Source organism: Panulirus ornatus, chromosome 30 (assembly GCF_036320965.1).
Source record: "Panulirus ornatus isolate Po-2019 chromosome 30, ASM3632096v1, whole genome shotgun sequence".
NCBI classification, from domain to species: Eukaryota; Metazoa; Arthropoda; class Malacostraca; order Decapoda; family Palinuridae; genus Panulirus; species Panulirus ornatus.
Genome location: NC_092253.1, coordinates 21466804 through 21481375, shown reverse-complemented (window position 1 = coordinate 21481375; position 14572 = coordinate 21466804). Strand labels below are relative to the sequence as shown.

Below are 14572 nucleotides of genomic sequence, written 5' to 3'. Positions count from 1 at the left end.
TGTTAGGGGGCTTGTAGTTTGCGAGATGTTTGTAAGTTGTAGGAGGACTGTCTGTTGTAGGAGGCTTGTATGTTGTAGGAGGCTTGTATGTTGTAGGAGGCTTGTATGTTGTAGGAGGATTGTATGCTGTAGAGGGTTTGTATATTATAGGGGGGTTGTATGTGTTAGGGGGCTTATAGTTTGCGAGATGTTTGTAAGTTGTAGGAGGACTGTCTGTTGTAGGAGGACTGTCTGTTGTAGGAGGCTTGTATGTTGTAGGAGGATTGTATGCTGTAGAGGGTTTGTATATTATAGGGGGGTTGTATGTGTCAGGGGGCTTGTAGGATACACGGGGATTGTAGGCTGTAGAAGGTTTGTATGTTGTAGGGTGGCTGTATATGGTAGGAGGCTTGTAAGTTGTGGTTGGCTTGTAGATGGAAGCTGACGTGTTTGTGGTAGGGGGCTTGTAGGTGACAGGGGTCTCGTAGGTTGTAGAGGGCTTGTATTCTGTAGGGTGGTTGTATATGGTAGGAGGCTTGTAGGCTGTGCTTGGCTTGTAGGTGGAAGCTGGCTTGTATGTGGCAGGGGACCTGTAGGTGGCAGGGTCTTTGTAGGTGATGGGGGGCTTGTAGATGTCAGGGTGCTTGTAGGAGATAGGGGACTGGTAAGTGGCATCAGGCTTGTGGGTTGTAGGGGGTTTATATATGGAAGGTAACTTGAGGTTGGTGTCTGGTTTGTATGTTGTGGGTTGCTTGTAAATGGGAGGGGGTCTGTAGGTGGTAGTGGGAATGTATGTGGTAGGAGACCTGTAGGTGGTAGGGAGCCTGTAGGTGGGAGCTGGCTTGTGGACGGATACCGGCTTGTAGGTAGGGGTTGGCTCGTAAGTGGGAGGAGAGTTATAAACAGGGTCAGGCTTGTGGGTAGGATCTGTTTTGAACGTGGGTTCTGGTTGGTAGGTGGGGTCGGGAGGATGGACGGCGGGGTCGTAATGAGCGTCATCGTAGAACTGAACATCTGCCACGAAGCCGGAGTCGCCCTTCACATAGTACTTGACCTCTTGAATACGACCGTCGGGAAGAACCACGTAATAGGATCCGTCCGTGTCGTATCCTTCACGAGTTTCCTCGTGGCCGTAGTGGTTGCCAGAGTACGTGTCGTCCACCTTCCATTGAAAGGAGTAACTTGGACGACCCTAGGAAACAGGAAAGTAAAATAGAATTCATAATAGGTAAATACAAAGCGTAGAAAGTCTAACATCTTCGAACTTAGGGAGTCGTGCGTAGGAGCAATGGGCTGGACACTATGGCATCACGACAGTCCAAGTTCCCCCGGTGGATATATTTGGGCGACATGAATACCCCGGGTCCGATGGACGTGCACACGTACATATTCCGTAGGTGAAGGTGAAGTGAGGATGGATGAAGTGATCAGTCTCACCTGTTGTCCCAGTATCCAAAATAATGAGACAAAGTTAATGATTAGGAAAAACACAGGAGTCACGCGTGCATAGATGAATGACTTAGATGTCTATTTATACTCGAGATAAAGATGTACGATGTCTGTAATCTCTGCAGTTCTGAGCACATTTACTAAGTAACAGAAGTAAGTTGGTGACTGTATACTTAAGATAGAAGCATATGTGTGTATATATATATATATATATATATATATATATATATATATATATATATATATATATATATATATATATATATATATTTTTTTTTTTTTCTTTGTCGCTGTCTCCCGCGTTTGCGAGGTAGCGCAAGGAAACAGACGAAAGAAATGGCCCAACCCACCCCCATACACATGTATATACATACGTTCACACACGCAAATATACATACCTACACAGCTTTCCATGGTTTACCCCAGACGCTTCACATGCCTTGATTCAATCCACTGACAGCACGTCAACCCCGGTATACCACATCGCTCCAATTCACTCTATTCCTTGCCCTCCTTTCACCCTCCTGCATGTCCAGGCCCCGATCACACAAAATCTTTTTCACTCCATCTTTCCACCTCCAATTTGGTCTCCCTCTTCTCCTTGTTCCCTCCACCTCCGACACATATATTCTCTTGGTCAATCTTTCCTCACTCATTCTCTCCATGTGCCCGAACCATTTCAAAACACCCTCTTCTGCTCTCTCAACCACGCTCTTTTTATTTCCACACATCTCTCTTACCCTTACGTTACTTACTCGATCAAACCACCTCACACCACATATTGTCCTCAAACATTTCATTTCCAGCACATCCATCCTCCTGCGCACAACTCTATCCATAGCCCACGTCTCGCAACCATACAACATTGTTGGAACCACTATTCCTTCAAACATACCCATTTTTGCTCTCCGAGATACTGTTCTCGACTTCCACACATTCTTCAAGGCTCCCAGAATTTTCGCCCCCTCCCCCACCCTATGATCCACTTCCGCTTCCATGGTTCCATCCGCTGCCAGATCCACTCCCAGATATCTAAAACACTTCACTTCCAGTTTTTCTCCATTTAAACTCACCTCCCAATTGACTTGACCCTCAACCCTACTGTACCTAATAACCTTGCTCTTATTCACATTTACTCTTAACTTTCTTCTTTCACACGCTTTACGAAACTCAGTCACCAGCTTCTGCAGTTTCTCACATGAATCAGCCACCAGCGCTGTATCATCAGCGAACAACAACTGACTCACTTCCCAAGCTCTCTCATCCCCAACAGACTTCATACTTGCCCCTCTCTCCAAAACTCTTGCATTCACCTCCCTAACAACCCCATCCATAAACAAATTAAACAACCATGGAGACATCACACACCCCTGCCGCAAACCTACATTCACTGAGATCCAATCACTTTCCTCTCTTCCTACACTACACATGCCTTACATCCTCGATAAAAACTTTTCACTGCTTCTAACAAATTGCCTCCCTCACCATATATTATTAATACCTTCCACAGAGCATCTCTATCAACTCTATCATATGCCTTCTCCAGATCCATAAATGCTACATACAAATCCATTTGCTTTTCTAAGTATTTCTCACATACATTCTTCAAAGCAAACACCTGATCCACACATCCTCTACCACTTCTGAAACCACACTGCTCTTCCCCAATCTGATGCTCTGTACATGCCTTCACCCTCTCAATCAATATCCTCCCATATAATTTACCAGGAATACTCAACAAACTTATACCTCTGTAATTTGAGCACTCACTCTTATCCCCTTTGCCTTTGTACAATGGCACTATGCACGCATTCCGCCAATCCTCAGGCACCTCACCATGAGTCATACATACATTAAATAACCTTACCAACCAGTCAACAATACAGTCACCCCCTTTTTTAATAAATTCCACTGCAATACCGTCCAAACCTGCTGCCTTGCCGGCTTTCATCTTCCGCAAAGCTTTTACTACCTCTTCTCTGTTTACCAAATCATCTTCCCTAACCCTCTCACTTTGCACACCACCTCGACCAAGACACCCTATATCTGCCACTCTATCATCAAACACATTCAACAAACCTTCAAAATACTCACTCTATCTCCTTCTCACATCACCACTACTTGTTATCACCTCCCCATTTGCGCCCTTCACTGAAGTTCCCATTTGCTCCCTTGTCTTACGCACTTTATTTACCTCCTTCCAGAACATCTTTTTATTCTCCCTAAAATTTAATGATACTCTCTCACCCCAACTCTCATTTGCCCTTTTTTTTCACCTCTTGCACCTTTCTCTTGACCTCCTGTCTCTTTCTTTTATACATCTCCCACTCAATTTCATTTTTTCCCTGCAAAAATCGTCCAAATGCCTCTCTCTTCTCTTTCACTAATACTCTTACTTCTTCATCCCACCACTCACTACCCTTTCTAATCAACCCACCTCCCACTCTTCTCATGCCACAAGCATCTTTTGCGCAATCCATCACTGATTCCCTAAATACATCCCATTCCTCCCCCACTCCCCTTACTTCCATTGTTCTCACCTTTTTCCATTCTGTACTCAGTCTCTCCTGGTACTTCCTCACACAAGTCTCCTTCCCAAGCTCACTTACTCTCACCACCCTCTTCACCGCAACATTCACTCTTCTTTTCTGAAAACCCATACAAATCTTCACCTTAGCCTCCACAAGATAATGATCAGACATCCCTCCAGTTGCACCTCTCAGCACATTAACATCCAAAAGTCTCTCTTTCGCGCGCCTGTCAATTAACACGTAATCCAATAACGCTCTCTGGCCATCTCTCCTACTTACATAAGTATACTTATGTATATCTCGCTTTTTAAACCAGGTATTCCCAATCATAAGTCCTTTTTCAGCACATAAATCTACAAGCTCTTCACCATTTCCATTTACAACACTGAACACCCCATGTATACCAATTATTCCCTCAACTGCCACATTACTCACCTTTGCATTCAAATCACCCATCACTATAACCCGGTCTCGTGCATCAAAACCACTAACACACTCATTCAGCTGCTCCCAAAACACTTGCCTCTCATGATCTTTCTTCTCATGGCCAGGTGCATATGCACCAATAATCACCCATCTCTCTCCATCAACTTTCAGTTTTACCCATATTAATCGAGAATTTACTTTCTTACATTCTATCACATACTCCCACAACTCCTGTTTCAGGAGTATTGCTACTCCTTCCCTTGCTCTTGTCTTCTCACTAACCCCTGACTTTACTCCCCAGACATTCCCAAACCACTCTTCCCCTTTACCCTTGAGCTTCGTTTCACTCAGAGCCAAAACATCCAGGTTCCTTTCCTCAAACATACTACCTATCTCCTTTTTTCACATCTTGGTTACATCCACACACATTTAGGCACCCCAATCTGAGCCTTCGAGGAGGATGAGCACTCCCCGCGTGACTCCTTCTGTTTCCCATTTTAGAAAGTTAAAAAAAAAAAAAAAAAAAGATACAAGGAGGAGAGGATTTCTGGCCCCCCGCTCCCGTCCCCTCTAGTCGCTTTCTACGACACGCGAGGAATGCGTGGGAAGTATTCTTTCACCCCTATCCCCAGGGATAATATATATATATATATATATATATATATATATATATATATATATATATACACACACACACACACACACACACATACACACGCACATATACACACACACACACATACATATATATACATATGAAAAATGTAAGAAACAATTTAGAAAACTGAAACTTCTAGCTTGAAATGAAATGAAAAAAATGGATGTCACATAATGGTTCAACCTCTGGCTATGGAAAAAGGAAATGTACAATTTATTTACACAAACGTCAATAGTAGTTCTCATCAATTTGACCACTGTATCAATAAGCTTCAATGTCTAAGCTACATTTTTTCCAATTTCACTATTTTCTTGTCAAAGCACCATGTATGAAAACTACCACCATATATATATATATATATATATATATATATATATATATATATATATATATATATATATATATATATATATATATATACGTGTTGATTGGTAAGACATCAGTAACACTAATGGGAAAGGCAGGCGACATATCAAGATGAGAGGGCCAGGTCCGGTGGTAGACTTACATGATCAGGGTCGTGGTAGGAGGGTTGTGGAGGCGCGTACGGAGGACGTGGAGTGCTGTGGGTGGGGACAACCTCGGCTGAAGCGAAGACCACAAGGGCGGCCAAGAAGAAGCTCTGTAAACAATTTCATTGGAATGAATTTTGCAGTCATACAAAACCTACTTCTATGTGGAGTCTTGCTCGTCACGTTGGCAGCCATATGGGTTATCAGAATAGCACATCATCCCATTATCCCAAGGGCCTTACCTTGTGGGACATGCTGTCTGTCACTCGTGACCACTGAGTCTGGTGCTCAGCGAAACTCACGCCTGGGTTATATATACTGGTGATTCCGCTGACCTTCTGGTCATGGAGGTCAGTAGTTGAATGAGATAATGCTAACCATCCTTTTTACCAACCCCTCACCTTTTACGACGGTTCAGGGGGTACGTGTCCCCAGATCACGGGGTGCGTCCGTCAAGTTATCTCCCGGACAACCTACGTTAGTTTTCTCGTTAAGCAGCCGGTTTCTCTAGGTCTGTCTCTCTGTGAGTATGAGTGTTAACTACTGCTACAGTTCATCGCTAATCCCAGACGAGGTCTTCACCCTCGGGGAGCCAAAAGATTGTCCCAAGGAGAGTCTTCCACGCAGACTGATTCTTTTTTAAAACTTTTTTTTTTTGTGGCAAAAGCGGCAATTTCATCGTTCACACCTACCCATTCTATCGGCAGTGGCAGAAAAGAGTATACAGAGCGCTCAAAAGGTCCAGAGACTGGGTGTTCTCAGTGACTGAAATACATTACCGGTTACAGAGTGAGAAAAGGGTAAACATGGTTTGGGAAATTCAATGAATCAATTGGCAGTTTGCATGGTAATTGTAGGTTCCAACAGTTGAACAACAATGATTGTATTACGTATCAAGATAGATATCAAAAGAATCATTTTCATTAAACAAATCTATGATACGTTTGAAGTCTCGGAGTTGGAACAATATGGATGAAAAGTGTGACTCTATCTTGTAATATTTGGTGAGCATCATTTCTGAATGATTATCATAGCTTCATTTTGTATTATTTCAAGCCTGCAGAATTGTGGTTTGAGCCTGCTCAGTATTCAACGAATGTACATTAGTAATGGTCACATGTGTGCAGACCGAATGCCACACATCCTTCACCGTATTGTTTTACCTCTTCACAATATTCCATTTCACGGCGCTACATCATCGGCGTATACTGGATCGAGAGCAGTCTTCCAACTTCCTTCATCATCATAGGCGTAAACTGGCATCAACGAACACCATTTTGGAAATCATCTTCATCAAGCCCTTAATTACGTGTTCTGTTATATAGGATAAGGTAATACAACGGCTTTCAGGCAACTAGACAACATAATAATGTGACTAAACTTTCTCTCACTGTATTATTGGCATCTCTTCTAAAAGGACACTAACCCATGTTTTTCGTCACGGTTCTCCGGTAACACAAGTTTGGCAATGACTCGAAGCATCCTGTGCCAACATGGCTGTTTCTTCCATAAGGTTTTTGCTACACTCATTTGTCTCGCAAAAACACATTAATGGGCTATCTTCGTAACTATCTTCCCGAGGTGTCTGCTGGAGACTAGCAATACATTACATAACACGCCTTAAGTGTCAACACTGTAGAATGAGGAGGTCCTTGGAGGTACAGGAGACAGCAGCGAGCATCCTTTCCCACACTGTCCACGGCAGCAGATCTGCAGTGCATTCCGCCAATCCTCAGGCACTTTATTATGATCCATACATACATTGAATATCCTTACCAACCAAACAACAACACAGTCACCCCCTTTCTTAATAAATTCACCTGCAATATCATCCAAACCTGCCGTCTTGCCGGACTTCACCACCACCGCAGCACAGTCCTCTTTTGATCAACACGTCCTCATGTGCTGAGTTCCTTCAGAAGAATCCCCACAAGGAATTAGTCACGAAGCTGACCATGCCTAGATTGATAGGAAATGGTAGGTCCCAAGCTGCATTAGTGCAGGGTTAAAATCCAGCTTCAGGATAACGGCTGCCTCACTTCAGTTAGCTGCCTCATGTCCTCATGGCAGTCCAAATAAGAGTACGGCTGACGTAGGAGGACTCAGTGCCATCTGAACACTGTGTGGCTCTTCAAGCATCCGTTGTCTTGGATATGAAAATCCGTACAATAACAACAACGAAAAAAAAGTAGAAATAAGAAAAATAAATGAAACTCTTCGTTCTATTTGGTTTTAAAAGTGACAACTCATCAATTTTATTCTCTGTACGAAGGCACTGCCTACCAGGATATATGCCATATTTCGTTAGTGTATTTCACAGAGTTAGATGAGAATTGTGCACACGTGGATGACAGATTAATAGATTTGCATATGGAAAATGTAATAATATAACATCATGTTGTTAGAGGAATATGTGCAGGCGTGATGCGGATTCTTGAGAGCAAGGCTTGGACATTTGTATATGATTAAGTACAAAGTATGAAAGTAATTATTTTGTGATAGAATATTTACTTAAGAATACCAACCAATGTTTGGTAAGGAAAAACTCTAAACCAGCAGAAGTATTCATGTGTAAGGATTAACCATTTGAAATAAACATGTGTAAGGATTAACCAGCAGAAGTACACATGTATAAGGATTAACACACAAAGGGAAGATACATCTTTTCAATTATAGTCGTTCTAATATTGAAATTCAAGATTATGATTACAAGAAATACACGTGATTCTGTATAAGATTATTTATTATTTGCCTGCAATAACATATGAGAAGAAATACATCTCTATTAATATAAAATTGTAACATAATGGTTTGATTATGTTAAACTAAGGATAGCCGTGGGGTGGTCTGTAGGTGGGTTCGTGAGGGTAGGTAGGGTAATGGGCTTCGCCCTCGTAGTTGACGTCAGCCAGGAAGCCGGAGTCGCCGTGTACTTCGTAGTTCACCGTCATGAGACGACCGTCAGAAAGTCTGACGAAATAAGTTCCTTCAGTATCGTATCCGTCACGGGTTTCTTCGTGGCCGTAGTAGTTGCCGGCGTATTGGTCGTCCACTTTCCATTGGAAGGAATAGTTTGGATCATCCTGGAAGATAGGAACGTCACTTAATACTACTTGCATAATATATAGACAGAAATCACATGCAAAAATTGTGTCTGGCCTGTCATGATGGAGAGAATGTATTACTTGTCTGTAAAACAAATATGGTTCCTGTTTGTGGTAGGAGCAGTTCTAAGGGTAATGGTAGGTAATGTTTTTGGTCGATATAAATATTCCACCTCCGATGGACGTGCACACATACACATGTATAAGAGATTCTGTTCCGCATGTGATGGTGAGGCGAGTATGAATAAAGTGGTCAGTTTCATGTGTTGTTCCATCATACGATATGATGAGGGAAAGTTAATGATTAGGGAAAATACAGGAGTAACGTTTGAATAAATGAAAGAGTTAGTTAGCTTTTCGGAGGTGTGATTAAGATCTACGAAGATGGTAATCTCTACAATTCTGAGAATAATGCCTGATTATTGGAAATTATGTTGGTGACAGAATATTCAAGCATATGTAGTTATGCATTAATTGTTGGACATAGGTAAGACTAAGGCAAAATACAGGAGACAGTACACTAAATAGATGAGAAGACCAGGTTTGCCGGTAGACTTACATAATCATTATCGTGGTAGGAGGGTTTTGGTGGCTCATAGGGAACAGGTTGATGACTGTAGATTGGAATAATTTCTGCTGATGCGACGACCAGAAGAGCGGCCATGAGGAATATCTGCAAATAATTGAACTAGAATGTATTTTGCAGTCAAGTTATGTTTAGTTGTTTATGGAGACTTGTTAGCAGCCATTAGATACCACAGAAGTGTTTTCATAAAATGTTAAGAACCTACCTTGTTGTACATGTTGTCGGTTGGTGGAGAAGAGTGAGGTGATGCTGACTGAGACTCCTGTCCGCTTTATATACTGGTGGCTTCACTGACCTTCTGGTCGTGGGGTGAGCAGTTACATAAGAGAAAGTAGAGCATCATTTTTTATAACCTCTCTCCTCTTATGATAGGTTCATAAAATGTGTTACCCGGTGAGAAGATGGGAAGTAATGTGTGAGTTTTTCAATTATGTTGTTTAGCAGCCGGAATGTATGGGTGTGTTTGTGTGTTAGTTATGGTAATATGTGTGAAGACCGAATACCACAGACAGTCTCCTGTACTTTTGTGCCTTTTGAAAAGACCATTTTTCTATAGCGTAATACGACATAGTTGGCAAGTACTTGATCAAGAGCAGTATTCCTACCTTCTCCATCATAATGGATGTAAACTGGGATCCAAGTTCGGTAATAATCTCCTTGGACACACCATTTCCGGAAATCATCTGTAACAGAGCCTGAGTCACCTGTCCTCTTTCACTAGAAGGTAATAGAATGGCTTCCAGGTAACGAGTATCATAATCAGTTAAGGTAAAATTGTAAGTAAACTTTCTTACAATGTATTGGTGGAATGTCTCCTGAAAGGATACTATAATGTTCCCTGTAGTTGCTGTCTTCGCTACCAGTCGACTGCCAATGTCTTGTTTCATCAGCTGCCATCCACGTCTGTGCAAAATTGTGTCGTCCTTTCTGTAGGGTGTTTGCTCCACTCCTAATTGTCTGAGAAATTCTTTCATATGTCATGTAATTCAATATCATTCCAAGTGCCTACTAGGGTGCAGTAATACGTAAACTTAGTTCTCAGAGAGAATATGCTTTATAAACACTGTGTACAAAATCATAAGAAACCTAAGACGAAATGATATCAAAGACACACTAAAGACACTAATGAAGGACAATACACTATTTACCTAAACATTTTGATTGTCAACACTGTAGAATGAGAAGGTCCATGGAGGTACAGGAGACAGCAGCGAGCATCCTTTCCCACACTGTCCACGGCAGGAGATCTGCAGTCAGCTCACCACCGCAGCACAGCCCTCTTGATGAAAACGTTCTCATGTGCTGAGCTCCTCCAGAAGGATCTTCACAAGTAATTTGTCACGAAGTAGACCATGCCTAGATTGATAGGAAATGGTAGGTCCCAAACTGCATTTGTCTAGGGTTACAATCCAGCTTCAGGATAACGGCTGTTAGCGGGGATGGGGTTTTGTGTAAGGTAGTGTAAGGTATACCCGACCGATCATCTTACTGCCATCTCACCACTTACTTCGACCTCTGCTATTGGCACTGATCTACTGTCTTCTCTTTAGTGTACCCATATACATCTTTCTTCAAATGAATAACTTTCACTATCTAAACTTTATATCTTACTTAGTTTACCTTGCACATTAGTTGGCTTTTCCTGCACCACCCATCACTCATTAGGAATCCATGATTAAAATAGTTATCTCGCGTTATCATGGCAAACCAAAATGAGCGTAAGGCTGACGCAGGAGGACTCAGTGCCATCCAAACAATATGTGGATCTTCAAGAATCCTTTGGCTTGGATATAATAAACCGTACATTATCAACGACAAAAAAGTAAAGGAGAAGATGATGAAACTCTTTGTTCTAGTTGGTTTTAATAGTGACAACTTATAAATTTTCCTTTCCGTGCAGAGGCACTGCCTACCAGAATATGTGCCATATTTCGTTAGTGTATTTCACAGAGTTAGATGAGAATTGTGCACACGTGGATGACAGATTAATAGATTTGCATATGGAAAATGTAATAATATAACATCATTTTGTTAGAGGAATATGCGCAGGCGTGATGAGGATTCTTGAGAGCAAGGCTTGGACATTTGTATATGATTAAGTACAAAGTATGAAAGTAATCATTTTGTGATAGAATATTTACTTGAAGAATACCAACCAATCTTTGGTAAGGAAAAACTCTAAATCAGCAGAAGTATTCATGTTCAAGGATTAACCATTTGAAATAAACATGTGTAAGGATTAACCAGCAGAAGTACACATGTATAAGGATTAACACACAAAGGGAAGATACATCTTTTCAATTATAGTCGTTCTAATATTGAAATTCAAGATTATGATTACAAGAAATACACGATATTCTGTATAAGATTATTTATTATTTGCCTGCAATAACATATGAGAAGAAATGACATCTCTATTAATATAAAATTGTAACATAATGGTTTGATTATGTTAAACTAAGGATAGCCGTGAGGTGGTCTGTAGGTGGGTTCGTGAGGGTAGGTAGGGTAATGGGCTTCGCCCTCGTAGTTGACGTCAGCCAGGAAGCCGGAGTCGCCGTGTACTTCGTAGTTCACCGTCATGAGACGACCGTCGGAAAGTCTGACGAAATAAGTTCCTTCAGTATCGTATCCGTCACGTGTTTCCTCGTGGCCGTAGTAGTTGCCGGCGTATTGGTCGTCCACTTTCCATTGGAAGGAATAGTTTGGATCATCCTGGAAGATAGGAACGTCACTTAATACTACTTGCATGATATATAAACAGAAATCACATTATGTTAAATTCTCTTACAAAAATTGTGTCTGGCCTGTCATGATGGATAGAATGCATTACTTGTCTGTAAAAGAAATATTGTTCCCGTTTGTGGTAGGAGCAGTCTCAAAGGGTAATGGTAGGTAATGTTTTTGGTCAATATAATTATTCCACCTCCGATGGACGTGCACACATACACATGTATAAGAGATTCTGTTCCGCATGTGATGGTGAGGCGAGTATGAATAAAGTGGTCAGTTTCATGTGTTGTTCCATCATACGATATGATGAGGGAAAGTTAATGATTAGGGAAATACAGGAGTAACGTTTGAATAAATGAAAGAGTTAGTTAGCTTTTCGGAGGTGTGATTAAGATCTACGAAGATGGTAATCTCTACAATTCTGAGAAGAATGGCTGATTATTGAAATTTAAGTTGGTGACTGAATATTCAAGTTAGAAGCATATGTAGTTATGCATTAATTGTTGGACATAGGTAAGGCTAAGGCAAAATACAGGAGAAAGTACAGTAAATTGATTAAGAGAGAAGGTTTGCCGGTAGACTTACATAATCATTATCGTGGTAGGAGGGTTTTGGTGGCTCATAGGGAACAGGTGGATGACTGTAGATTGGAATAATTTCTGCTGATGCGACGACCAGAAGGGCGGCCATGAGGAATATCTGCAAATAATTGAACTAGAATGTATTTTGCCGTCAAGTTATGTTTAGTTGTTTATGGAGACTTGTTAGCAGCCATTAGATACCACAGAAGTGTTTTCATAAAATGTTAAGAACCTACCTTGTTGTACATGTTGTCGGTTGGTGGAGAAGAGTGAGGTGATGCTGACTGAGGTTCCTGTCCGCTTTATATACTGGTGGCTTCACTGACCTTCTGGTCGTGGGGTGAGCAGTTACATAAGAAAAAGTAGAGCATCATTTTTATAACCTCTCTCCTCTTATGACAGGTTCAGAAAATGTGTTACCCGGTGAGAAGATGGGAAGTAATGTGTGAGTTTATCAATTATGTTGTTTAGCAGCCGGAATGTATGGGTGTGTTTGTGTGTTAGTTATGGTAATATGTGTGAAGACCGAATACCACAGACAGTCTCCTGTACTTTTGTGCCTTTTGAAAAGACCATTTTTCTATAGCGTAATTCGACATAGTTGGCAAGTACTTGATCAAGAGCAGTATTCCTACCTTCTCCATCATAATGGATGTAAATTGGGATCCAAGTTCGGTAATAATCTCCTTGGACACACCATTTCCGGAAATCATCTGTAACAGAGCCTGAGTTACCTGTCCTCTTTCACTAGAAGGTAATAGAATGGCTTCCAGGTAACGAGTATCATAATCAGTTAAGGTAAAATTGTAAGTAAACTTTCTTACAATGTATTGGTGGAATGTCTCCTGAAAGGATACTATAATGTTCCCTGTAGTCGCTGTCTTCGGTACCAGTCGACTACCAATGTCTTGTTTCATCAGCTGCCATCCACGTCTGTGCAAAATTGTGTAGTCCCTTCTGTAGGGTGTTTGCTCCACTCCTAATTCTCTGAGAAATTCTGTCATATGTCATGTAATTCAATATCATTCCAAGTGCCTACTAGGGTGCAGTAATACGTAAACTTAGTTCTCAGAGAGAATATGCCTTATAAACACTGTACAAAATCATAAGAAACCAAAGAAGAAATGATGTCAAAGACACACTACAGACGCTAATGAAGGACAATACACTATTTACCTAAACGTTTTGATTGTCAACACTGTAGAATGAGGAGGTCCATGGAGGTACAGGAGACAGCAGCGAGCATCCTTTCCCACACTGTCCACGGCAGCAGATCTGCAGTCAGCTCACCACCGCAGCACAGCCCTCTTGATGAACACGTCCTCATGTGCTGATCTCCTTCAGAAGGATCTTCACAAGTAATTTGTCAAGAAGTAGACCATGCCTAGATTGATAGGAAATGGTAGGTCCCAAACTGCATTTGTCTAGTGTTACAATCCAGCTTCAGGATAACGGCTGTTAGCGGGGAGGGGGTTTTGTGTAAGGTAGTGTAAGGTATACCCGACCGATCATCTTACTGCCATCTCACCACTTACTTCGACCTCTGCTATTGGCACTGATCTACTGTCTTCTCTTTAGTGTACCCATATACATCTTTCTTCAAATGAATAACTTCTTTCACTATCTAAACTTTATATCTTACTTAGTTTACCTTGCACAGTAGTTGGCTTTTCCTGCACCACCCATCACTCATTAGGAATCCATGATTAAAATAGTTATCTCGCGTTATCATGGCAAACCAAAATGAGCGTAAGGCTGACGCAGGAGGACTCAGTGCCATCCAAACAATATGTGGATCTTCAAGAATCCTTTGGCTTGGATATAATAAACCGTACATTATCAACGACAAAAAAGTAAAGGAGAAGATGATGAAACTCTTTGTTCTAGTTGGTTTTAATAGTGACAACTTATAAATTTTCCTTTCCGTGCAGAGGCACTGCCTACCATGATATGTGCCATATTTCGTTAGTGTATTTCACAGAGTTAGATGAGAATTGTGCACACGTGGATGAA

At 41.4% G+C, this 14572-nt stretch overlaps 2 protein-coding genes across 2 annotated transcripts; both read right to left on the bottom strand.

Moving 5' to 3' along the window:
• Positions 1-8380: 8380 nt before the first annotated feature.
• On the bottom strand, positions 8381-9462 carry LOC139758532 (cuticle protein 8-like). Its single transcript, XM_071680053.1, has 3 exons — positions 9451-9462; positions 9219-9332; positions 8381-8638 (listed from the first exon to the last, which is right to left on the bottom strand). The coding sequence occupies exons 1-3, from the start codon at positions 9460-9462 to the stop codon at positions 8381-8383; spliced, it is 384 nt and encodes a 127-aa protein (XP_071536154.1).
• A 2240-nt stretch (positions 9463-11702) lies between these two features.
• On the bottom strand, positions 11703-12807 carry LOC139758531 (cuticle protein 8-like). The gene is made up of 3 exons (XM_071680052.1): positions 12796-12807; positions 12564-12677; positions 11703-11960 (listed from the first exon to the last, which is right to left on the bottom strand). The coding sequence occupies exons 1-3, from the start codon at positions 12805-12807 to the stop codon at positions 11703-11705; spliced, it is 384 nt and encodes a 127-aa protein (XP_071536153.1).
• Positions 12808-14572: the final 1765 nt, after the last annotated feature.

Bases quoted from the DNA above. Each gene is read 5' to 3' on its own strand.
- LOC139758532 (XM_071680053.1), bottom strand. The intron at 8,639-9,218 runs GTAAGTCTACCG...CCTATCTTCCAG, and splicing joins CCTACCACGATAATGATTAT to GATGATCCAAACTATTCCTT.
- LOC139758531 (XM_071680052.1), bottom strand. The intron at 11,961-12,563 runs GTAAGTCTACCG...CCTATCTTCCAG, and splicing joins CCTACCACGATAATGATTAT to GATGATCCAAACTATTCCTT.